The sequence below is a fragment of the Lactuca virosa genome, chromosome 5 (genome assembly GCF_052849685.1).
Source record: "Lactuca virosa cultivar CGN04683 chromosome 5, Lactuca_virosa_CGN04683_v6, whole genome shotgun sequence".
Taxonomy (NCBI): domain Eukaryota; kingdom Viridiplantae; phylum Streptophyta; class Magnoliopsida; order Asterales; family Asteraceae; genus Lactuca; species Lactuca virosa.
In genome coordinates this window covers 174,586,024-174,611,520 of record NC_136430.1, presented here as the reverse complement: position 1 = coordinate 174,611,520, position 25,497 = coordinate 174,586,024, and the positions used below count along the sequence as shown (strand labels likewise).

The 25,497-nt window shown below is 39.5% G+C and overlaps 1 protein-coding gene across 2 annotated transcripts; it reads right to left on the bottom strand.

Moving 5' to 3' along the window:
* Window positions 1-4,362: 4,362 nt before the first annotated feature.
* LOC145112431 (uncharacterized) lies at window positions 4,363-7,061 on the bottom strand. 2 transcript variants are annotated; one of them, XR_013710527.1, is made up of 3 exons: window positions 6,341-7,061; window positions 4,603-5,321; window positions 4,363-4,530 (listed from the first exon to the last, which is right to left on the bottom strand). XR_013710527.1 is itself a non-coding variant. In XM_079048594.1 (2 exons), exons 1-2 carry the CDS (start codon window positions 6,729-6,731, stop codon window positions 5,260-5,262), a joined length of 453 nt encoding a protein of 150 aa, XP_078904720.1. In that variant the 5' UTR covers window positions 6,732-7,061; the 3' UTR covers window positions 4,363-5,259. The 2 variants fall into 2 exon arrangements, 1 of the variants encoding a protein (XP_078904720.1); XM_079048594.1 differs by having other exon boundaries at window positions 4,363-5,321.
* Between the last annotated feature and the right edge of the window lie 18,436 nt (window positions 7,062-25,497).

Sequence of the window (25,497 nt, the reverse complement as noted above, 5' to 3'; positions counted from 1 at the left end):
CAGGCGACGAGGTGGCGGCCAAGAAAGAGGATGGAGATGGCGGCTGGTGCTTAGAGGCTTAGGGTTAGGGTATGGACGGGAATGAAAGGCTATATACCCGGCTCCATTAATCTTTGGCCCAAAATGACACAAATGGTCCCCCATTCTCATCTTTTCTTTCAAGCTAATCCATAATTTACGATTTCAACCCTCATCCTTAAAATCCATTACACATTAAGTACGAAATTTACCAAATAGCCCCTATGCCTCCAAAATCTCTTCAAGTGAAGTCCCAATATTTACCCCTTAGTTCCTGCCTTAATAAATATTTGCAAAACTAACCCGGGACTTACATTTTAACCCTTGACTTCTATAAATCTTTACAAAATAAATCCCAGAATTAAACTTTGATCCCCAGAGATTCAAATCCTGCCACTTGGCTTCCGGAAATAAACTCCCAGCTAATTGTTATTTGATTTTGGGCCATAATGACATATAATAATAATACGATTTGCTTCTCGGGTTCCAGCTTATCATTTAATTATTATATTCTAAATGGGATGTTACAATTCTCCCCCACTTAAACCTGATTTCGTCCTCGAAATCGTTGCTTATCATTCCTTACGTGCCAAACAACTTGAACTACTTGGCTACATCCCCGAGCGAAACTCTAGCCTCTCCAAGGCAATCATGTCCAACCCTCGCAGGGTTCTAAAACCAGGAAAATAAACGAACCCGTTAAATTATGACCACATTTATCCAATCCGGAATCTGGAGTCTCGAGATGGTCTGGCTTCTTGTCAGACCGCCCACACTGGATCATTGTCGAGTTTATTGCACTTATCTCCCAACTAGCTACTTAACTGCTAAGATCTCTGGGTTCCCACTCGAAAGCAGATTCACAAACCCCACACTGCTAACTATGATCCCGTTTTTAGATCAACAAGACAATGTTTCCTTTAGTTCCCGAACCATATACATATAATAATCGGCTCATAAGCACAAATACTCATACCTGGCCCAATTAGACGGGTCCAGTCATCCCTAGGATGGAATACCCTTGTATCACACACATGTTTGGTCCAATCAACCCTCGGGTTGAAATATCAAACACGTCAGGTCCACTCAATCGTAGGGTCCGGTCATCGTCACGATGGAATACCCTAGATTGGAATACCACTATATACATAACTCGGGTCTAACCCATAACTTGAAATCCAAGGACCTATCCTTGCATCTCATCCAAAAGTCCTCTGATTCGCCACCACCGAGTAGCACTCATCTGAAATACCGGGTACCGGCCTGGTCGCGGAGCTAAAGGACTCCCACAAAGTTGCCTCACATGACTTCCAAACAAAATCCTTCCCTGGAACTAGTTGCCACTAGTTATCATGCCACTGTGGCTCTAACTACCTCCCGATCCAACCGATCGGGTCCATACGTCGAATCCTGACGTCATCAAGCCCATGCTAAAAGTGATTGCTACCTAACCGATGGTAGCCTTATATCACAAACAATCTTATACGTTCCATTGCTTCCTTGATCCCATAACTATAGTGGCACTCCTACAGTCCTATCACTGTCTCAACCTGATCTAATCCTTCTGGGTAAATCCGAAATCCAATCCGTGGATTTCCATGTCCTCAATGTTGCACCCGAGCTGGTGGGTACTACCGTCCCTTTCACGATCTAACAACGCGCTCATGCTATCTACCAACCAAGTGAAGGCTGTGGCTATACCCACAGTCTTACATCACTCAAGCACTGTCTGCTGCTAGTGAATGCTACGGCTACCCCCGCAGTCTTACAACACTTTCCATATTACCTGATCACTAGTGAATGCTACGGCTACCCCCACAGTCTTACAACACTTTCCACACTACCTGATCGCTAGTGAATGCTACAGCTACCCCCGCAGTCTTACAACACTTCCCACACTACCTGATCGCTAGTGAATGCTACGGCTATCCCCGCAGTCTTACAACACTTTCCATACCAGTCGAACACGCACTCGACCTAACACACAACTGAACTTAATTCATGGCTAGAATCCCAACCTGATCCCTAAATTCTGCTATTAAGCACCGAGAAGACGCGATTCCCATGCTGGGAAGTCTTACCGAACTCCCAACTCACACAACACTCTAACCAAACCGCCACTAGGGTTGTCTTCCTTCCTGAAAACGATGCGAAACATATCCCAGTTTCAAAGCAGATCCTGCTTCTGTATTCCGGGACGATTCTCCCCCACTTAGCTTTGACTAAGTCTTCACAATACATGATAATTTGGAGAATTCCAGACCCTCCTTACTTTCCAACGATCGATCCGATGACAACCAGACCTTTCCAACTAGTGCTTCATTACCAGCCAATCGCAAGTGATCACATACTTCTAAGAACTAGCTGAACACTTCCTGAATCCCAGGGAAACCGACAGTCCCTAAAACTTGAATGATCCCACACTCAAAGCTTGAAGTCCAAAAGATAGATGCTCCAACTAGCATCTCTGCAACGAGCTACTTCCATTGGCGTCGTCCTCCGCTATCAAATAACGGTTACTGAACTACTGAATCCTGACGATGCTGAATAACCATCATGTGGGACCCTGTCTGCAGACCTCCCACATAATACCCCGCTTCCCAAAGTGTTTCAACAATTTTCCCGATTTGGGTCCAGGAATCATATCATTCAGGGCCTCGCACCCTGACTCACTCACCAACTCGATCATCCACAACTGAACCACAATAGTTGAAACAACCTTTGCCCTAAATCGGGCTACAAATTTCTCCCAAGACATAGCCTCCAGTACCAAAGTGCAATAGATTGTACAATCAATGCTTACCGTCCGATACTAGAGATCCAATCCGAACCGGACCTCACAAGATACTCATGCCACATCGACCCACCCGTGCTCACCAGCGCTGAACTACTGTCGCCAATCCCGGCGACCAACTGAACCCGAGCTGAAACACAACCTGATCCTAGGGTCCCAAGTCTGCTCACTCCTTCGAGCTCGAAAACTGAAAGGGCAAAATCCTTGCCCTGGAAGACAACATTCCAATCCTATCAATTAACCATTCTAATTCCAGCTGCATAACTCCAGCTGAACATAATCATTAATCCTTTCCGGAGTCCCCGCGACTCACATTCCGGCCTCGAGCAAACCCCCGAAGCCTCAAATCTAGAAACTAATGTGCTAGACTCTCCCGCTTAACCTGCAGAATGTAACAAGTACAGAACATCTCCCTGATCCCAAGTAACAGCAACCCTCGATTCATCAGAATATGCCCCAGTAACAAGTCCCGGTACTGAAAAGCTTGACCAGCTCCTCCCCCTGCCGTCGTTACAGCTGCTATAGTTGCTGCGGCAACCATCTCGGCAATAGCTGCATAGCGCTCGTTGAAATACTCAACCATGACGGTCTTGATAGACCCAAACATCTCCGGCAACTGTTCCCTGACGACCCCGATCACCTCCTCCGGGATGATCTCACTAACACGGTCCTCTGACAATGCTGGCCTATCCCGGCTGCCAGCTCCCGATCCTGACCCGGATCCGGTCTCAAGACGTCTCGTAATCACCATTCTGATAATACACCAGAGAGATCTCTGATAATCCATACAAATAGAGGGAACCTACTCCCAACCAAACCCTAGGGGTTGTGACTTCCTTGCTACGCGTATGGATCCTGTGCTTTCAGTAGTACGGGCCCATACTACCTTCCACACCTACCAATATTTGTCTCAAGTGTCATCACAACGCCCTAATCAATATACATAATCATGGCGAGCGCTCAATCCTCACTCCTATAGGAATGCTAAATATCTCGTAACTGGCCTACTGGCCTCACACAACCCACCCATCCATGAAACTTCCACCAACCCTGCAGCACTAGTGTATGCTAGCCATACATAAGGCTGGACCCTATAGACTTTCGAATATCCAATCTTACCCTAAGCCCCGATCAATAAGAACAAAACATAAGGCCAAATCAAACATTCTTGGGCTATAAGATATTAGTTATGTACAGCCGTGATGCATACACTAAACAACTACAATAATGATGTCAATCTCATATAAGGAAACCCTAGGCTAGCAGACATCATGTAATCAGGCAATTCTATCATGCAATTCCTGAAGATCCCTAGCCTAGTACTAGCATGTTGTTCTAACATATCACATAATCAAATAACTGTATGGTATTTTGGGGTCTACTTACTGGCTCTGGCTGATCGTACACCCTGCATCCACCTTTACTTATTTTGAAAACCATTTAAAAATTCATTTTAAAATACTTTTCTTGATTTGAGACTGGATTCACACGAGTGTTCCTCCAATTCACTTAAACTAAGGCTCTGATACCAACTTGTAACACCCATAAAATTCAAGCCAAATTAAAACTTTTTAATACATTTTAAAACCATCAAGTTATTATAGTTTGTTTTCAAAATAGTTTAGACATCAGAGTATCCCCAGAATCAATTCATAAAACCATAAAATATGAAGAGCTGTACGATCACGCCTTTTCCTTCCTGCGATCATCTGATGTACCTGAAACAATAAACTGAAACTGTAAGCCCGAGAGCTTAGTGAGTTACCCCAAAATACCAACACCATACAAACATAATCATATCATATAACCAATACAGAACAGCATGCATAATGAGTCATCAGCCTGACTGGACTGCCTCACAAGCCTTCAGTCTATCTGGACTACTCTTCGAGCCTTCGGCACGTCTGAACCGCCACGCAGGGCCTACAGCCTATCCGGACCGCTCGCCGAGTATGTTGGCCTACAGCACAAAGCAGGACCGCCTCAACCCAACCCCCAATCAAACAAACATGTGCACATAAATATCATACGCTAGTTCATTTCATATAACAGTAAAACCGATCTAACAGATCACCAATCATAGCAACATCCCAATAACCAGGATACAGACCTAACCGGTCACTAACATAGCACCATCCTATAACCAGGACAATCATGTGCACATAGACATCATATAACACTAGCATGTATATATATAACAGTCAAACCGATCTAACAGATCACAAAGCATAGCAACAATCCTATAACCAGGATATCGACCTAACAGGTCACTAACATAGCATCATCCTATATACCAGGTTACTGACCCAACCGGGTCACTAAAGCATAACATATCACCATCCTAACTACCAGGATATAAATCAGTAAGCATAACATGCAATAATCCGAATACAATCCATAAAGGGCCGGCCTTGGTGCCTTAGACCCTGTTGATAAGTGAGGAGAACTCATCTGGCACTGCTGAAGTCCCGCCGATAAAACTCCAGCTGCTGGTTGACAGATTCCCGAACTGTCAACATCAAACAACACCCAATTAATAATTGGTTTCCAAACCCAAAGTCCAACTCACACACTAAAGGCTCAATAGTCAAGTAATGGGCATAAGCCCAACATATGACCCAATTTTCCAAATTGGGCCCACACCCTCATATGGGCCTTACCCTAAGCCCATCAACATATTCTAGTCCATATGATTATTCTTGGATGGCCCATTAATAATCCGATTACCAAAGCCCAAAGGAAAGGCCCAACACAAAGCCCAAGTGAAATTAGGGTTTCATATAAAATGACAATTAGGGTTAAGTGTTTCTCACTTAACCCATTAAGGACTTAATCCATTAAGTCTATCACTTTACTAAATAAGTCATATGGTGTGATTGGGCTTAATACACAATTCCATTCCAATGGCCCAAATGTGGGTCCCGATAAGTCCGAGCCCCTAATCCTAAAATTAGGGTTTCCACATGAAATGATGATTAAGGTTAAATGTTTCTTACTTAACCCATTAAGGACTTAATCCATTAAGGACTTAATCCATTAAGTCTATTATTGCCTTAAGCTAGTTGGTCAATGATTATTAATTATTATTTTAGATTATTAAATAATCTCGTGTGTGTCCCGATTAATTCTCAAAATTAAGGTTTTAAGCCATTAGGATTTTCCAAATCCAAATTAGGGTTTCCTACCCAATACTAGCTCATTAGTCAACCGGTTGGGCTTTTAGGTCACTTTGGGCCTCATTGGGCCCATTAAGATTTTATTAGGTCAATTAGGGCTTTATTGGGCCCCATTAAGCCCACTATAGTTTCATTAAGCCCATTAGGGTTTCAAGCATCCCAACGAATCAATACCACAATGCAAAGCACACCGCCACCCGACACGGCGGCCAGTGGCGGCAGGAAGCGGCAGCCACCACCTCACGGTGGTGGTTAGGGTTTTCTTTTCCATTATTTCACTTTCTAGTTACATGTTACAATGCTTATACCCAAAATATTCACACACACACACACACTAAATAGAGAAACATACACACAACCACCCTACGGTGGCCGGCGGTGGTGCATGGCGGCAGCCACCACCTCACGGTGGTGGTGGTGGCCTTCTTGTGAAATCCGACCAAAAACCATAGCCAAAACCAAATGCACACATCCTTCTGTTGCGAGATATACCTAGCCACCCACCTGGCGGCGATGGTGACACAAGAAGTCCGGCAGCAGCGGCTTAACGGCAACGTCGGCGGCAGCAACCACGAACCCCACAGCCGCAAACACGACCGACTTCTCTCACGACCACAACATCGGTCTTCTTCTTCTTCTTCTGCCACGGAAATGACGACATCTGATGGCAGCGATGAAACAGTACCAGCAGCAAAAGATCGGTTAGCGGCGGCTCTCGACGGCCCTAGCGACGATGTCGGCATGGCTGAAAGGCGAGGCAGGAGAAGAAAGAGAAGAAGAGGCGTCCGAGGACGCTATCACACTGCCCAGACGTCGCTCCAGTCAGCTTTCTTCGTTCGCGCATGGCATCACCGGCAGCAAAGGTGTGACGGCTTCACAATGGGGAGGCAGCAGGCTGCGGTCAGAGCAATGGTTCTCCGATCCCTACCCGGTGCAGCTACCCTCGAAAGGCCTCGGTGGTCTCTCCCGGCTACGCACAACAACCGACGACGAATGATGGTGATGATCCGATGGCAAGACGACAGGTGACGAGGTGGCGGCTAAGAAAGAGGACGGAGATGGCGGCTGGTGCTTAGAGGCTTAGGGTTAGGGTATGGACGGGAATGAAAGGCTATATACCCGGCTCCATTAATCTTTGGCCCAAAATGACACAAATGGTCCCCCATTCTCATCTTTTCTTTCAAGCTAATCCATAATTTACGATTTCAACCCTCAGCCTTGAAATCCATTACACATTAAGTACGAAATTTACCAAATAGCCCCTATGCCTCCAAAATCTCTTCAAGTGAAGTCCCAATATTTACCCCTTAGTCCATGCCTTCATAAATATTTGCAAAACTAACCCGGGACTTACATTTTAACCCTTGACTTCTATAAATATTTACAAAATAAATCCCAGAATTACACTTTGATCCCCGGAGATTCAAATCCTGCCACTTGGCTTCTCGAAATAAACTCCCAACTAATTGTTATTTGATTTTGGGCCATAATGACATATAGTAATAATACGATTTGCTTCTCGGGTTCCAGGTTATCATTTAATTATTATATTCTAAATGGGATGTTACATTGCTTAACCTAATAAGTAACCTATCTTTGATTCACTTTTTACGACACGCTTTACCATATAGGGCGGAACGCAAAACTTCGAACAATCATTACTTCTTTATACGAAGTCAGATTTAAGCATTCGATATAATACGTAAATCATATTGACATCTACTACAATTTTATGATGCTTACTTTGGCTAAAAACTAATATATTTCTACCTCGAATTTTATAAACAAACGATTTATATTAAATCCTACTGAAGGGTGAAAATAGAGTGTTACGATTCTGATATCTTTTATGGTATAACAAACCAAACAGTGCAAGAAATGGAATAAGTGGGATTTTGGTTAATTGGGGTATGGACTACTGAACCGATTTTAATTAAAAATAAACTTAGAAGATTTTTTTGGTGAAAATTTCTCAGAAGACAATCGTGAAAGTCCGAGACTATCCCTTAATCTCTTGAAATTCCTTTCTTTAGAAGAGGTTAGCCTTGGAGATCAAGTCGACATTATGTAGTTGTGGTGGTGATCATACCCACTGCCCGGGAGGCTTCACATTTAAATTCCTTAGGCTCTGCTTCAGAATTCACTAACGGAAAGAAAAGAAAGAAAGCAAAAGAAAAGAAAAGAAAGGGGATGATCTTTCTTTCCTTTCTCTCTAATTCCTCCCGACTTGGGAAGACAAATTATAAGGGAAATTAGTATTTTTTTTCCCTTTCTTTTCTCTTTATTTCAATAACTAAACTCAGGAGCAATAATTTTTTTTATAATCCTCCAACTTCCTTTCATTTATCTCCTTAAATGAAAATCGAGAGCAATGTGTTATGCAATATTAGAACATCTTTGAGGTTGACTCTGTGAATATTTTCACCGAATTTCAAGCATCTGACTCTTCTAATAGGGGATGCAACTACTTCTTTATTACCTTATTCCAAAGATAAAAGACTTTCTCTCACTTTCAGATTATATACATATAAACTTTAATGGTTGTATTTATGAAGTTGTTGCTAAAACCTTGGCAAACAGACTCAAGTTGGAGATTAGCTCGGTGATCACTGAAGTTCAGTTTGCTTTCACTAAGGCTTATAACATTGTTGATAGGCCTTTGTTGGCATCGAAACCTTGGCAAAGAGACACCCCTCTCTTTCTTTCTCTTTCTCTTTCTCTCTCTCTCTCTCTCTCTCTCATTTCTTATTTATCATCGCAATGGAGGCTTTACATGTTGTTATTCTTAAAGCGAGAACTCTTATATTTTTTATGGGATCATAACCTCAAATCAAGGCCCTATCGTCCCACATCTTTTCTATGCAGAGGATGATATATTCATTGGTGAGTGGTGTCTATCAAATTTCAAGAATCTTGCTAGAATTTTACATTGTTTCCAACTAGCATCCGAGCTAGAAGTGAACTTCTTTTAGAGAAAGGATTATGGTGTTGGTGTTGATTCATTCCAATTATATCCCATGGCCCAAATTCTTCTTTGTCAACCCACATGATTTTCATTTAGGTAATTAGTGTTTTCTAGGGCAAATATGTTCCTATTAAAGAATTGGTTACCGGTGATTGAAATTTTCCAAAACAAAATTTCATAATGGAAATCTAAAACGCTATTGTTTGGTGGTAGGCCCAATTTTGGGAAATTAGTTCTCGAGATTTTTCCGCTATGCTATTTTTCTATATTCAAGGAGCATTTAAAAGTAATTGAGAAGTTTAAGAGCATTATAAGGAAATTACTTTGGGACGGTACCGGTAAAAGCTTAATAGTTGGGTGATGTGGAAAAAGATTATGGCTCCTAAAAGCAAATGTGGATTACGGGTGGAAGCTTAATGGAATCAAAACATATCCTTACTCACCAAATGCTAGTGGAAACTCAAAACGCAACCATATTGCCTTTGGGTCCAGTTGGTTGAAGCCATTCATGGGTCAACAATATTTACTAAGATTATTTATGATCTCTCTCTACATTCAATATTGATATTAAAGTTTTTATAAATATCAGAGTGGGGCAAGGCAACGCTGCCTTTTTCTACATAATGATTACATGGGATATAGGTCATTGTCTACTCATTTTCCTCAGATGTATAGTTTTGAGGCGGATAAAATAGGAACATTGGCTAGAAAAGAGATATTGTGGGTGACCCCAATTGTTGGATTTGGTCTTGGAAAAGAGAGATCAAGTTGGGAATTAAACTATCCCAACTAATGCATTGTTTAAGTCTAATAAACAAAGTAAGTTTTAGTGATCTTCTGGATAAATGGTTTTAGACAGAAAATTCTTTAGGAGCTTGCTCAATTAAATCTTTAAGAAGATAGTTGGAAATCAAGTCTTGCACAATTGGATATGACATATCTTCTTGGGGTGATTAGGCCACTCCAAATGAAGCACCCCTCTTTTGGTTTTATGTTTAAAATCCATTTTTATCCCATTTCAAAATAATTAAAACTTCATTTGCAGAAGTTTTTCAAAGAGGTTTAAGGGGAGGGTTAACAATTCAAATACCATACATAAGAGAAGTAACCACTATAAATAGTGGCCTTCAAAATGCCTCGAATCATTTAGTCCTTATTCACAACTAGAACTTGAATACATGTTAAAAAGTAGTGGGTTAGACATTGGGAATGCCTAGTTAGTAAGACTGGGACTTCACCACGTTTGTAGTCATGGATTAACTCAATCCTTAAACTATGATGAATTCCCCAAATATCTTTTCAAAAAACATAACTATTTATTGTTAAAACTCTTAATAGCATCTTTTGAATCTTTGAAAATCATTACTCTTAACTCTTCAAAACATTTATCATATATGAACATTTAAATTTCATCATATAGAAAGAATGCAATGCAACATGCAACTACACCCATTCTCATTCTTTTCTTTGTCCTGCTTACCGTTCTTGTTTTGATAGCAATGAAGACTATGACATAGTTAGCACATGCCACCCTACATCATGACTTCTCAAATTTCACCTTATTCTCTTACTGGTCATGGGTGGATTACTAATTCATTAATCACATACAAGAGGTATCTAGCCTCTTATACAACTGGACATGTATAGAATACCACACTACACCTTAGCTCACATGTATAGAATACCACACTACACCTTAGCTCACCTGAACACATTTTTCCATGGACTTTGGAGGGAAGCACAAGTGATTTCCCATCTTAAATGAATGCATAATTATTCATTCTAAAACTCCACTAAAACATTTGACCTTTTTCTCTTTATAAAACTATTCGATGAAATTATTTCCATGAAATGCACAAGTAAATAAGCACATATGTAACACATATTATGTAAGTATGAAAACTGTTTAACTAAATTTCATTATAAAAATATTAAAGTTTTGTTGTTATGGAACATGTATTCGATACTACTCACATTTAATGAAATCCAAGTTATTCTTCCCTCGTTAAGCCTTATACACCTCTTAAATACCACCTACTGTCATTAACACCAATTTGTTATAAATTAAGCAAAATATCTAACACATTTGAGATCATTTCTAATCTTATTTCCCTTATATAAGCTTACACTAAAAATTTGGAAGAAATCGGAGATCAAATGCTAAATTTTTCAAAAAGTTGAGTTTACCAAACAATAGTTTTCATATGCGGTGTGTGAAATAGACTTGATGACCATGGTTCATGGGGTGAGTTAAATGTGCAGGTACCCAACACATGAAGTTTTTCTCATTTGATCTATATACAATGCACTCATGACCTCAAATCACCACCACACTTTACCAATTGACTCATACAGACTAATTAAAAGTTATTAGATTTAGATATATTGAATTAATTCATTCCTTCATTATTAGCTAATCATTAAGACCTATAAATGTCACATAAGATTTACTGCTGGTTATATGAAAAGAACAACACAGCCAAATATCTTAATAGCTTCGAATGACCAATTCATCACAATGACTTATTCAAACTCTTAATTCATCCATAATTCTTCATCTAATACACTTATAAGTTTATAGAGCTCAATAATTGAAATCCATGGGATGGAATTGGGGAATCCATCCATGAAATTACTCAGAAAGCTATATCAAACAGAGGTTGCTTAATTTGATTCACTACATGATTTTTAATGAACAAGAAACACTCTAAATCATATGGGATTTGATTTGAATCATTGAAATCATTGAAATCATGAAATCATACAACTTCCCAAATCAAGGTTCATGGAGTTTTTCTTCCATAAATGGATCTTGAAGCTCAACATATCTAGCAAAACTTCGTTAAAACTAAATTGGAGTTGATTTAATGAAGAATGGGAGTTCTAACATCAAAATAATCCATGAACCTAAAATTTAACATCAGATTATTCACCATTATTAGTTTAGGGTTCAAAGCCAAGCCTTAGGTTCAAAATATAAAGAAAATGAAAGGAGGAGATGATACATTCAAGTGTTAGATCAAAACCCATAGCTTCGCAATAATTTAAATGCTTCGAAATCAATCATGAATTTTCTTTTCCTCATCAAAATCGCCAAGAGTGCTCCACCCTTCTCCAAACATTTTCCCCAAGCAAATGACTGAAGAGACCTCTAACTAGCTCTTATCTTTCACCTTTTAGCATAAATGGCCCCTAACATTCCATTTCCACATTTTTTACACCAGTTAACCAATTTTCTACTAGAACTTCATTTATTCGTACTCAGACCACAATATCACTTACTTCATAGCTATATGCTCCTTGACAAAGTCAACTTTAGTTATTATGTTTGCAAGTTGGAAAAACTATCCCCTCTACATTTAGAATCTAGGTAAAAGCTTCATATGAATTTTACTTTCAATCTTCTTAATAATCATTTAAACTTTTCATGACAAATATTATTTTAATTTATTAAGTTTTACATTTGTTTATTTTATTTATTATTTAATTAAGATTTAAAATTATCCCAAATTAAGGATGTTATAATAAAAGCTAAATATTTTGTGTGGCGGTGTGATCTAGACAGGATCCCTTCCTTACATGATCTTAAAAAGAGAGGGGTCAACATCAATCATTATTGTTGTTGTCTTTATGAAACTGCGGTTGACACTTTGATTCATGTGTTCCTCTCTTTCCCCTTCTTGAAATCACTATGAGAATAAATTACCATATGATGCATCTTGGATGTTGGAATCACTATTAATTCCATCAAAGACCTTCTAAAATTTCCCATGCCAGTAAGTAAATCGGTCTTCAAAAATATGGACATGTCCATAATCATGATTTCTTCTTGGTTGATTATCTAGAGAACTCGGAAATTAATAGCCTTTAACAATAAATCTGCCTCCTTAATGATGCTATTGGAAGATATAAAGACAATGTCTTTTGTTTGGGTGATGAAAAGCACGCATTAAAAAACATCAACTGGAATCTTTGGTTTATTTTTCCTTTTCACGTGCATATAATGTAATCTCCATATTTCTAGCAGCATGTTTGTTTTGTTTTTTAATATATATTTTTCGTTCAAAAAAAATTAGATACAGTACAAAAAGGTTTAAAACAAAATTAACACCAATATAACTAAACGTATTCTAAAAAAATATACTCTAAATGCAGCAATTCAGACACCAAAGGTTGTTCAAAGATTTGGATTAAAGTATTGTATTGAAAAGAATTCCAGACACCAAAGGTGTACTCCTTATATGTATAGATACAAGCAAGATACTTATATATTTGTATCAATTAAGACAAAACTAAGATTCCAAAGATCTCCACGGGTATTGAAGGGTCAAAAGTGGAGATGAGACTACACTACGTCCACAGAATATGTAACACCTATTTTTAGGTATTATTCTTTTGGAAATTAAATTATCTTAAGTCTCGAATTTGTGATTTTGACTGGCCGTGGCGCGGTGGTGGAGATCCATCGCGGCACAACCACATCATAAATTGGCAGCACGGTCAGGTGTCTAAAACAACGCGGTGGCGACTGGGGTCAAAATTCTAAATCTTGGGCCTTGTGCACTATTTAAGCAGAGGAATGGTTAGCGTTTCATCTCATTCTTAGTCTCCACCCTCTAGAGAGAAACCCTAGTTGTTTGTGTGTTCTTGGTGTCTTAGTATATGTTTTCTTGGTCTCTCAAGATCTTGAGTGCTCTTGGAAGAAGAAGGAGGTGGTCATTCTTTGTTGTTGGATTTAGTTTTTATTAGGAGCTGTTCTTCTAAGCATTCTAGGCTTTTAAAAGCTATAAATTTTATACCTTTCTCCTTATTTGGTTGTTGGGCATGCTTAGATGTCCCTTTATGGTAGTTGGAGGAAGATTCTTAGGGTTTTGAGAAACTCCAATACCTTGGTGTGAATTAGTGATGGTTCATAGACATTATGGTCCCATAAAGTCGAGTGCTTGAACTCAAATCAGCTGTGCAAAGACATTTAGGTTATTTTGGTCCCTTTTAGTGGTAGGGTTCAAGATCTATGTCATTAGAGTTTAAGGGATGGATAAAGTTGGAATCTTTATCTATGCATGGATTAAGTCGATTCAAATCTAAGCTTTAGAGCTCTGTGGTTAAGGGTTAAGAGCTTAATACATTAAGCTATCTGGGATGTAAACTACAGCACGGTTATAGTCTGGCCACAACGCGGTTGACTGATGAGACCCATGATTGTTTTATCTATTAGTGACTACGGCACGACCAAAGGGATTGGCCGCAGTGCGGTTGTCGATACTGGTTGACAGTTGACTTTTACTGTTGACTAGTGACTTTTTGACTAGTTGACTTTTAGTCGAACTTAGTAGGTTAAGTAGTAGACTGAGGTTAGGCCTCTATTTGGTTTAATTAGTGTGTGTAGCTAATTCGGTGTGACCGTGAGGATTGTCTTTTCAGCTCTTGGTTCAGGTGAGTCTTCTCACTATATTGTAGGACACCAGGTTTCATGTTAAGCTTGTTGTCTATGTGACTCTTGCATATTGTTATATACTTGTTGGGCTATATCCTTATCGGGTTAGGCCCGAATGTATGTTGGGTTTGGCCGGCTTGACAAAAACATAACTGTTGAACTGTATGTAGTATCTTGGGGAACTCACTAAGCATTGTACTTACGATTTTAATTTTTAAATGTTTATGGTACTTCTGGTAGTAAAGGGAAGGCCACGACGTGATTGCATCACATTTGCTTTTATGGTTTTTACATGTTCTGCACTTTTGATTTTATAACTATGATATTGAATGTCTAGATAATTGGATATTTATTCTTATAAGAATGAAATCAATATGGTTTTCTTTTACTTAAAAAAAATGAAAATTTTGGGTTCAAAATTAGGATGTTACAAATTGGTATCAGAGTCTTGGTTTGATGGATTCAGGTTAGAATTGGGTACGTCTGAACTCAAATTGAGGACTGAGAGAATATTTTTACAAAATGTTTTTCTAAAAAGATTTTCTAAAAAAAGGAAAAGGATGTGATGTGTGCAATCAAGTGGAGCTCAAGTAAGTGATTCTCGGAATAACCATACATGTTCTTATGTTATATGTTTTATAATATGGTATGCATGATTGAAGTTAGAGTAAGGAACTGCCAAAGATTTCATGTTAGAATTCCTTCTTAGGAAAGATGCCTTTTGTGCTTATTATTTTAACTATTAGAGATGCATGGTAGTGTGTAAGTGTAACGTCCCAAATTATAGAATAAAATTTTCATATTTTAAAACAAAACAAAACAACACATTCATTCTGAAAGAGTAATCATTCCACAAGTTTAATAATAAAATTAGAGTAATAAATTCATAGGCATAACATGTCAAAAACATAAATATCGATGCAGTTCGATCATGCCAGACTCTTCCCCTTGCTACCAGAAGTACCTGAAACATTTAAACTTCAAACCATAAGCAAAAATCTTAGTGGGTTCCCCAAAATACCACATACCATATAATTTAGGAACCTAGCCTAACAATAGTGTCCTTCATGCATTCGGGCCCAACCCAACATTCATGCATTCGGGCCCATTCTATTAAACATGTAAACGGTCCTAGCGCAACAGGCCCAACCTAACAAGTATACAAACAAACATGCAAGAGTCACAAACACAATTAGCATAACCTCACGCATAGTGTCCTTCTATATAGTGAGAAGACTCACCTAAATAAAAAGTTGGATATCAATACTCTAAGTCACGCAAAATCAGCTACATGAACCACTTATAAAAATTAGAGGCCACACTTCATTATACCAACTAAAACCACCATGTTTGAATAGAGATCAAAGGAGATTGGTTATCAGTTATCAAGGGTTTGAATTAATTGAATAATTCTAAGTGTGGTATAAGTGTTGTCCTTATATGGATTTGTTTAAGCTATCTTCAATTGTGAAGGTAAGAAAAGGGGATACTGAAAAGGCAAACTTCGAGATAGATCATGGTTGTTAAGGTGAGAGTAAAACCTTTCGGGGCTACTTAGATCAGCAGTATTTGTGACATATGGATTTTAAGGGTTTGCTCATTTTCAATAGAATTGTTATATTGTTCTTTGTCAGATGATTTTGTTTGAGAATCTTTAGCGTGATATAATGAAGGTTTTGGTAAGGTGTAATGTCCTTTCCAATTGGGTAAGTTATGCTTATCCAAACTCATGGGGGATTGTGCACTCAATTTGTTCGATTGTGGAATTGATGTTTCTAGCGGCCAATTTTTTTTAATCGTTTCTAGGTATTAGAAGCTCAGGTGTCATAAGGACATTTTTGAAGTTCCGTATGTATGAACTTATGTTTGCATGAAGTTTAGTGTTGGAATTTCATATCATCAGGGATAGGAGGCTAGGTCGATCCAACCAGGGTTCGGTCTGTGTTGTTTTGGGTAATTTTAGAGTTTTCCTCCGAATTTGGAGATTTCTGTGAGTTAGATGGGCATTGTCGTAAATTTGATAGGATTGTCCAAGTTTTTAATTTTGTTTCATTTGCTAATGAAAGTTCTAGCTTTAGTAGTTTGACGATCTTTGGTTATTTAAATACGATGGCTATACCATATTAGACTTCAGTTGGATGCTGCAAGGAGACTTCATAGGATATATTAAGGTACCAATTTTCAATGTACTTCCTCTTCCAATAGAATGGAAAGACAAGGAATGTTGAGATTCATGGTAACTAGTATGTCCTCTTAGTGAGATACATTGAGGGTACGTGGGAAGTGAGGCAACATATAAGTAAGGTTGTGGTCGGTCCTCGGTAACTTACTTATTAGTAGAATATATTAGATATTTGGCAGGATGTGTTCAACTAATTGGCAGGGGTAGTAAGGGATACCGAATGAGTTTTTGTAGGTTTGTGGGATGACGGTCGAGTACTTATAGGCCCACTGAGTATCTGGCTGTGAGTATTCAGTCCAATAGTGAAATGATGATAAGATCGATGTTATACAGTAAGCTTATCATTCTAATAGGTTAGATGGTTCACGATATATCTTGAATCAATGAATATATGATTTATAAGGGTTGGACCTGATGGTCATGTGTTTGAGACTTTTAGGTCTCGATTCGTTAGTCTTGTTAGCATGGTTGGGTGTTAGGGTATTATAGAAATACTGGAGGCTTAATGTTTAGTTAGTTTTAAATCATGTATTTAATTCGAACAAGGAAGTTTGTTGTACATCTCATGGATGATTTATCAGATGGTCATGCACCTAAGTTGATTTGGGGGCTGGATAACCTGTGAGATGTTGGTTAGTCCATAGTTACGCTCGTAGTAGCGTTGGGTTAGTGATGACATGTCATGAAGTGAAATGTGCATCTTAGGTCTTTTGGGCTTGAATTCCCAGATCTAGGTTTTGTTGGACTTTATGATCAGAATGTTTGAGTGCTCGTTTTAGCATGATATGGTGGTGTTTTTAGTCACGGGCTAGGGGTAGTTATATTCGGTAGAGGATTTTCTGTCCTTATGTATGATTTCTGAGGTTTCAGACCGATGGGTTCCGGTCTTTAGAATTTAGAGTTAGGCTGGATATTGGTTTTAGTATAGATCGCTCAGTTTGAGCGACCTATTAAGGATTTTGGATGTGTCATAAGTACAAAGAAGGGTAATGATTGAGAATTATATAAGTTCAGATGTGGGAATTGTAACGACGTTGTACATGTTATGAGTGATCTCAGGAACCATTTCTTTTTTTAGAGCATAAATTTCAAGTGGTTGGATTTGCGTTGGGTTACTTTCCGTAGTTTTAACCAAAACAAATTTCAAGGAAGAAATCCAATTTAAGTAGGGGAGAGGTGTAACACTTGATTCCAGGAATCATTCTCTTGGAAATTTAGTTATCTTAAGCCTCAAATTTGTTATTTTGAATGGTCTGGCGTGGTCACATCATAAATTGGTGGCGCGGTCATGTGTCCACCGCAGCGTAGTGGCGGCTGCGCTTAGAACCCTAAATCTTGGGACTTGTGTCATATTTACACGATGGGATGACTAGGGATTCTTCACATTCTTAGCCTCCACCATCCAAAGAAAAACTCTAGATGTGTGTGTGTGTGTGTTCTTGGTGTCTTAGTGTGTGTTTCCTTAGTGTTTCAAGATTTTGAGTGCTCTTGCAAGAAGAAGGATGTGGTCGTTCATTGTTGTTGGATTTGGTTGTTGTTAGGAGTTGATCTTCTAAGCATTCCAGGCTTCTGAATGGTTTAAAGTTCATTTATTTCTCCTTATTTGGTTAATGAGCATGCTTAGATGTCTCTTTATGGTCTTTGGAGGAAGATTATTGGAGTATTGAGAACCTACAAGACCTTGGTTTGAATTATTTATGGTTTCTAGAACTTATGGTCTCATACAACTCAGCCGTGCAAAGACTTTTAGGTCATTTTGGTCCCTTTTGGTGTTAGGGTTCAATATCTTGGTCATTAGATGGTAACTGATGGATAAAGCTGGAAAATTTATCCATGTTTGGCTTGAGTCAATTCAGATATGGAATTTGGAGCACTAGAGTTCAGGGTTAAGAGCTTAATAGATTAAGCTGTCTGGGACATAAACCGCATCGCGACCATGGTCCGGCCATGGCATGGTGAACTGATGAGTCCCATGATTCTTTTTTCCTTTAGTGACCATGATACGAGCAAGGGGATTTGAAATATCCAGTTTGCATGTATTTTTTTTATAAGTTAATTATTTAAAATTTTGGAAATTTTGTATGGTAACAACGTGGCCTTGGGTGAGCCACAATGTGCCATTAGCTGAGTAGAAACGCGCTTTTGTGGGATGCCACAAAATGGTAGTATGTTGCCACGACGTGGCATCCAATTTGGGCCAAAACCCTAATCGGGATTGGTGCCCTATTTAAGGGCACTAACTCCTAGGTTTGCCTCATTTAGAAGCCTCCACCCTCTGAGATTTTATCCCATCCAAACTCTAGCCTCCATATGTGTGTTTTAGGTGTGTGAAGTCATCCTTGTGAAGGTTGACGAAAGAAGGAGCTCATCTTGGTGTTTAAGTGCTTGGTTCTAGCATAGATCTTGCATATTCACTTCATTTATGACCTTTTTGGAGGTATAAAGTCTATGCCTTTCTCATTAAAGCATGTTAGGTCTAGGTTTTTACCCACTTGTCTCCATGTTTAGGTTGAGAGGAGTGCATGGATCCCATAAGGTTAGCAACTTTATGGGTAATTAAGGTCCCTTGGTGTATAAATGTCTCAGATATGGTGTTTGTTGGCATATTGATATTCACGCATGAGATTGTGGTGTTATTTCCACATTTTGACCTAAGTTAGAGCTCTAGACTTGCAATAGACATGCATGGTTGAAAAGCATCAATCTTTGTGATTCATTATACCTTAGGAAGCCTTCTGGAAAGTTGGAAGGAGTGGCTTAATGGATTAAGAGCTGAATACATTAAGTTATGGAAGCCCAATTCCCACGACATGACATTCTGGCCGCCACGACATGATGACTTGGGGGTTGCCGATTGTATTGTTATGTAGCACCCACGACGTGGCATATGAGTGGCCACAGTGTCGAGACCTGTCGAGGTTGATTTTGACTGTTCACTTAGACCATTGACTTTGACCATGGTTGACTTTTGATCAATTTAAGCGTTTTAGGGTGTAGACTGAGAGGGTACTCTTTATTCTTGATAGGTGCCTTGTAGGGTCGATCTTCGTTGTGTGAGAGTTGATTTTGACTGCTATCTGTGAGGCGAGTCTTCTCACTATATTTACATGTGTGGTAGTGTATACATTGGACCAACTGGGTCTTATTTTTTAATTGATGTTATATTTGAGATTGAGTTGCTGATAATTCATGCACTGTTGTGAGTCCGTGGGGCTGCTATCAGTCCCTAAGGTTGCTAATAACTCGTAAGGTGTGCTGTTAATCCACAGTGCATGCTGTTAGCCTATTGGCATTGCTGATAATCCCTAGGGTTGGTGAGAGCGCATAGTTTTTATTATGTTTTGTTGTATGTGACACTTTGGGAAACTCACTATAATTTGTGCTTACAGTTGCTGTGTTGAGAGAAAAACTTGGAGACACACTTGAACAAAAGTTAGAACAAGTATAATGCGGAAGAGTTAATCTCAAAGGATCTAAAAGCTCAACAATAATATAGTTAGATAGTTAGAGAGTTAGTTGCGGAAATGTAACGGAAATGGAAATGACAGCAATTGTTATATCAAGAAGACACTTAAGCTGATTCATAACAAGGAATGCATTCACTCCAAGTTAATAAGTAAGATCAAGCTTAGTGATTAAGTCTTAAAGACTTGCTCCGAAGAGGGATTATGACCAGCAGAATTATGATAAGATTTAAGTAAGAAGAGATGAGTGAAGAAAGATAGAGAGATAACTTCAGAATGTGTATTCAGGTAGAATTCATAAGTTATCGGTTCTTCCTGTCCTTGAATACAAAGAGAGTAAGTCTATTTATAGAGACTTAGGAACTACACTAGATTACAACTCTATAAGTAGCCGTGCAAGGCATACTAGATAATAGAGTGTATTACATAAAAGACAAATAAAGTAATCTAGTTAAGTTGACTGCGGTAGCTGACTCCGGTTGCTGATGAACAAGATTGACTCCGGGTGCTGAACCGTTGCGGTAGAAAGATGGTTGCGGTAGCTGAGTTCAAGAGGGTCACTTTTATGATTCAACATGCTGATTAAATGTGTTTCGGGTACTTCAGATGATCGTGAGAAGGCGATGGATTGACTGTACACTCCAACTTACGTCTTTTAAGATTCTGCATGTTTGATACACTGATTTGAGATGATTGTATTTGATACACTTGAGGTTTATCGACTTGGTTTTTATAATAATTGATGTTTTATTTATATTAAAAGTTGAAATATTTCATGGTAAAAATGGGACATTAGAAGTTGGTATCATAGCCCTGGTTTGAAGGATTTTGGAAGAATATTTGTGGGGTTCCAAACCCAAACTAAGGATCTGAATGTTTTATATACCTTACTTCTTTCCCAACAGGGACCCTCAGACAACTCTATCCACATAAGTAGCATACCATCCCTGTCCGACAGGGACCATCATGACTCTTACCGCACTTGCTACATGTGCAGCTCCTCTGACCTTCTGATCTTGAATCAGCGGGTTTGAACCACTTAGTCACCGGTTATGACTAGACTGTCACACCCCCAAACCGGAATGGCAGAAACATTCGGGGGTGGATGACTTTACGTAGTATCATAAAAGTTGAATATTTGTAAAGAAAGTAAACCCAACCATCATAAATATAATAAAACGTTACATTGTTGCATGAATACATGTTTCAAAAGAATATTACAAATATGATGATTTAAAATGTTTTGATAACAGACGCCTTAGCGTTCCTTCTCTAAAAGCTGATGGTTACCTGTATTACGGATTCCCTGAGAAATACAAGTAGTTTTGAAAAAAAGTGTCAACAATTAAGTTGATGAGTTCATAAGCGTTTTTGTACTAAAATTTGTATGTCTTTCGGTAAAAATTACTGAGCGTGTTTTCCAGAAAATCCAATATTTTCTATGTATGTATGATAGTTTGAAAAAGTTCCAAATGCTGGAAGGCAATAGTATCTTTCGTGCTAAAATGATGAAAGTGGATTTATACATATATAATGTAATTACTGAATGCATTTAAGAGTCTCGTAAATCAAAAATATTTCGATACTCCATGTTAGTTTTATAACCATGTTATTGACCCAGACTGCCTGTAACAACGTTCTTCAGGCGTTGCAGTGTTATGACGTTTGTCACCCCAGACCTGCCGGTCTAACTGTAGCTAACAGTTTAGGTGCGGGATTGTCAATCCCGTATAGATCTATACACAAGTATCACGCTCTCCCTACAAGAGATTGTGGTTTATAATACAGGACTTGAAATGCATACTTGAGAGTACGGTGAAGCCGAATGTCTCACAAAAATTTGTATCAATAGATTTACGGAATGAAAAGTCCACATTTCTTGTAAATAAAAGTATTTCCTTTTTATTGTGTTTATGTAAAGATGTCATGAATATTTCGTAAACTATACCTATTATAGTTTTTCAAAAGTGTATTCCATTAGGTGATAAAAACTCGACGTAATACCAACTTTGCATGTAAAGTGTAACGTTGGCATTAATGTTGTTTAACATTTATAAACAGAATGTAGGTAAAGTATTTGAAACCATATATAACGATGTGTATTTGAACATAAGTTTTTCTCGTGTTTCACTTATATTCCTCCCCTAAAACATTAAAAAGACGTGAAAATGTAGGGGTATGAACTCACCTCGAAAGTGTGGTGATTTGAAGAAAACAAGATTTTCTCGGGTGGCACTTCGACCGGAAAGTGGTATATTCCTCGGGAATCTCGGAGCTTCGGACCTTCGTCGGGACTCGGGTACGTAACCGGGGCGTCGGGATAGTTTCGGTAGGCTTGAGAGGGAGTGAATATGGGAGAAAAGGTGTGAAATGGAAAAAGAAACCGGAACCCTCGCATCCTATTTATAGGGGGGCTGCCAGGCTTGGTACGCTGGGCGTACTCCGAAGTACGCGGGGCGTACCTCGTACGCTGGGCGTACCCTCGTACGCGGGGCGTACGTCAGCGATGACGTCACCGGTCTCTGGTCTTCGGATGGGACGGTAGTAGAGGGTGTAGGGGCGATGTTGCCGATCCGAGGCCGTGAATTGGGTACGATGGGCATACTCCGTAGTACGCGGGGCGTAACCCTTCGGATAAGCCTCAAAGTGTGTGCCCAAAACTTTGAAAATCCGTAACTTTTGCATACGAGCTCCGTTTTCGACGTTCTTTATATCCACGCGTAGGTGAGAATATACTCTACAACTTTCGTTTAGACTCCATCGGCTAATTTTGACTTAAATTTTTAATATTATATTTTAAATAGGCCGGGACAGGATAAATCCGTTAAAAATTCATAACTTCTTCATCCAATGTCCGTTTTCGTCTGTCTTTTTACCGTTGTACTACTATTGTCGAGATCTTCAATTCCCGTTTAGGTTGCGTCGGCTAAAAATCGATCGATGTCTATTTCGAGTTTTTAGCTGTCTACTGCTATGTCCGAAACTTAGAAAAATCATAACTTCCTCATACGAAGTCAGATTTGGGCGTTCTTTTTATACACGCTAACGGTTTAACATAATCTACAACTTTCGTTTAGATATCTAAGGCTAATAAGTATTTTATTGAAATTTCACTTTTTACGCTTAACCGTGTTTTACCGGTTGTGTCGCGGATTTTCGATTGGTCATAACTTATTCGTTATAACTCGGATTTGAGTGTTCTTTATATTTATGAAAACCTTGACACAATATCTAACATTTTATGAATCCCAATTGAGACTTTAGAACACTTTATTTTTGACGCTATTTTTAATGATTCCAAAATAGATTACAACATTTGACCTTTGAACAATACATTGACTTGGAATATCGGGTTGTCACATCATCCCCCCGTTAGAGGGAATTTCGTTCTGAAATTTATTCTACATTAAATATTTAATGACTAGGGAAAATATGCGGGTATTTTTGTTTCACTTGATCTTCGCGCTCCCTGGTGTATTCAGGTCCCCGCTTGGCATTCCAACAGAACTTCACAATGGGTATGCGACTTTGTTTAGTTCTTTTAATTTCCCGATCCATGATTTCTACTGGCTCTTCTACGAAGTGGAGACTCTCGTTGATTTCAATTTCGTCCAGGGGATGACGAGGGTCTCATCGGACAAGCACTTCTTTAGGTTCGATACGTGAAAGGTAGGGTGTACGTTATTGAGTTCCTGCGGTAATCGAATTTGTATGCCGCCGGGCCGATCCTGGCAAGGATCTTGAATGGTCCGATATACCTTGGGTTTAGTTTCCCATGTTTTCCAAAACGTATTAATCCCTTCCAGGGTGAGACCTTCAATAGCACCCGGTCCCCAACCTGGAATTCCAAGGGTTTCCGTCTTTTATCCGCATAACTCTTTTGTCTCTCTCTTGAAGCCTTTAGTCGTTCTCCGATTTGGACAATCTTCTCGGTAGTTTCCCTTATGATTTCCGGGCCAGTGAGAGCGCTGTCGAGTACTTGACCTCTATCAAGTTGCGTGTCACCCACTTCAGCCCAACACAGGGGTGATCTGCACTTACGGCCGTAGAGGGCTTCGAATGCAGCAACCTTGATGCTAGTGTGATAGCTATTGTTGTACGAGAACTCAACCAATGGTAAATGGGTATCCCAAGCTTTACCAAAATCGATCACACAAGCTCTTAGCATATCTTCCAAGGTTTGAATGGTTCTCTCACTCTGACCGTCGGTTTGCGGGTGGTAGGCGGTACTCATGTCCAGCCTCATTCCTAGAGATTTTTGTAGTGACTGCCAGAACCTCGAGGTGAATCTACTATCTCGGTCCGAGATAATGGATATTCGTACACCATGCAGTCGTACAATCTCCCTGATGTATGTTCTAGTTAGTTTCTCCAGCTTATCCGTTTCCTTTATTGGTAGGAAGTGTGCAGATTTGGTTAGCCTGTCGACGATCACCCAGATGGTGTCAAGTCCGCTTGCCGTCTTGGGTAACTTGGTTATGAAATCCATGGTTATCCGATCCCACTTCCACTCGGGTATTTCCGGTTGTTGCAATAATCCCGAGGGCTTTTGGTACTCCACTTTGACTTTGGCGCAAGTCAGACATTTGGCTACATAGGTAGCGATTTCAGCTTTCATGTTTAGCCACCAATACAGTTTCTTGAGATCCAGATACATCTTGTCATAACCGGGATGTACGGAGTATCGAGTCTTATGGGCTTCATTCATGACAACATCTCTGAATCCGCCAAACTTCGGCGTTCAGATCCGATTCATGAAGTAACGAACTCCGTCATCCTTGACTTCAAGATTCTTATCCATTCCTCTTAAGGCCTCCCCCGTCACATTTTCGGATTTCAAGGCTTCTATTTGATCTTCCTTGATTTGCATGGACAGGTGTGATTGGATCGTCATGGTTAAGGATTTCACTCGGCGGCCCGAGTATTCCTTTCGGCTGAGGGCATCCGCTACTACATTAGCTTTTCCAGGATGATAACGAATTTCGCATTCGTAATCGTTTAGTAGTTCTACCCATCGTCTTTGCCTCATGTTGAGTTCCTTTTGATTGAGGATGTGCTGGAGGCTCTTATGGTCGGTGAAGACTGTACATTTCGTGCCGTAGAGATAGTGTCTCCAGATCTTTAGAGTGAAAACGACTGCTCCTAGTTCGAGATCGTGCGTGGTATAGTTGACCTCGTGCGTGTTGAGTTGTCTCGAGGCGTATGCGATGACCTTCCCTCGTTGCATTAGGACGCATCCAAGTCCCTGGTTTGACGCATCACAGTAGACTACAAAGTCTTCTGTTCCTTCTGGCAAAGATAATATAGGTGCGCTGCATAGGGCTCGCTTTAGTGTTTGGAATGCAATGTCTTGTTTTTCTCCCCAGCTGAAGGTTACACCCTTCTGAGTCAGATTGGTAAGTGGCTTAGCAATCTTTGAGAAGTTTTGTATGAACCTCTGGTAATACCCAGCGAGGCCCAA

Excerpts from the sequence above, each read along its gene's own strand:
- LOC145112431 (XM_079048594.1), bottom strand. The coding sequence starts at position 6,731 with ATGCCGACATCGTCGCTAGGGCCGTCGAGAGCCGCCGCTAACCGATCT. Across the intron at positions 5,322-6,340 it reads CCACCGTAGGGTGGTTGTGT|TTCGGGAATCTGTCAACCAG; the intron begins GTATGTTTCTCT and ends TGATGTTGACAG.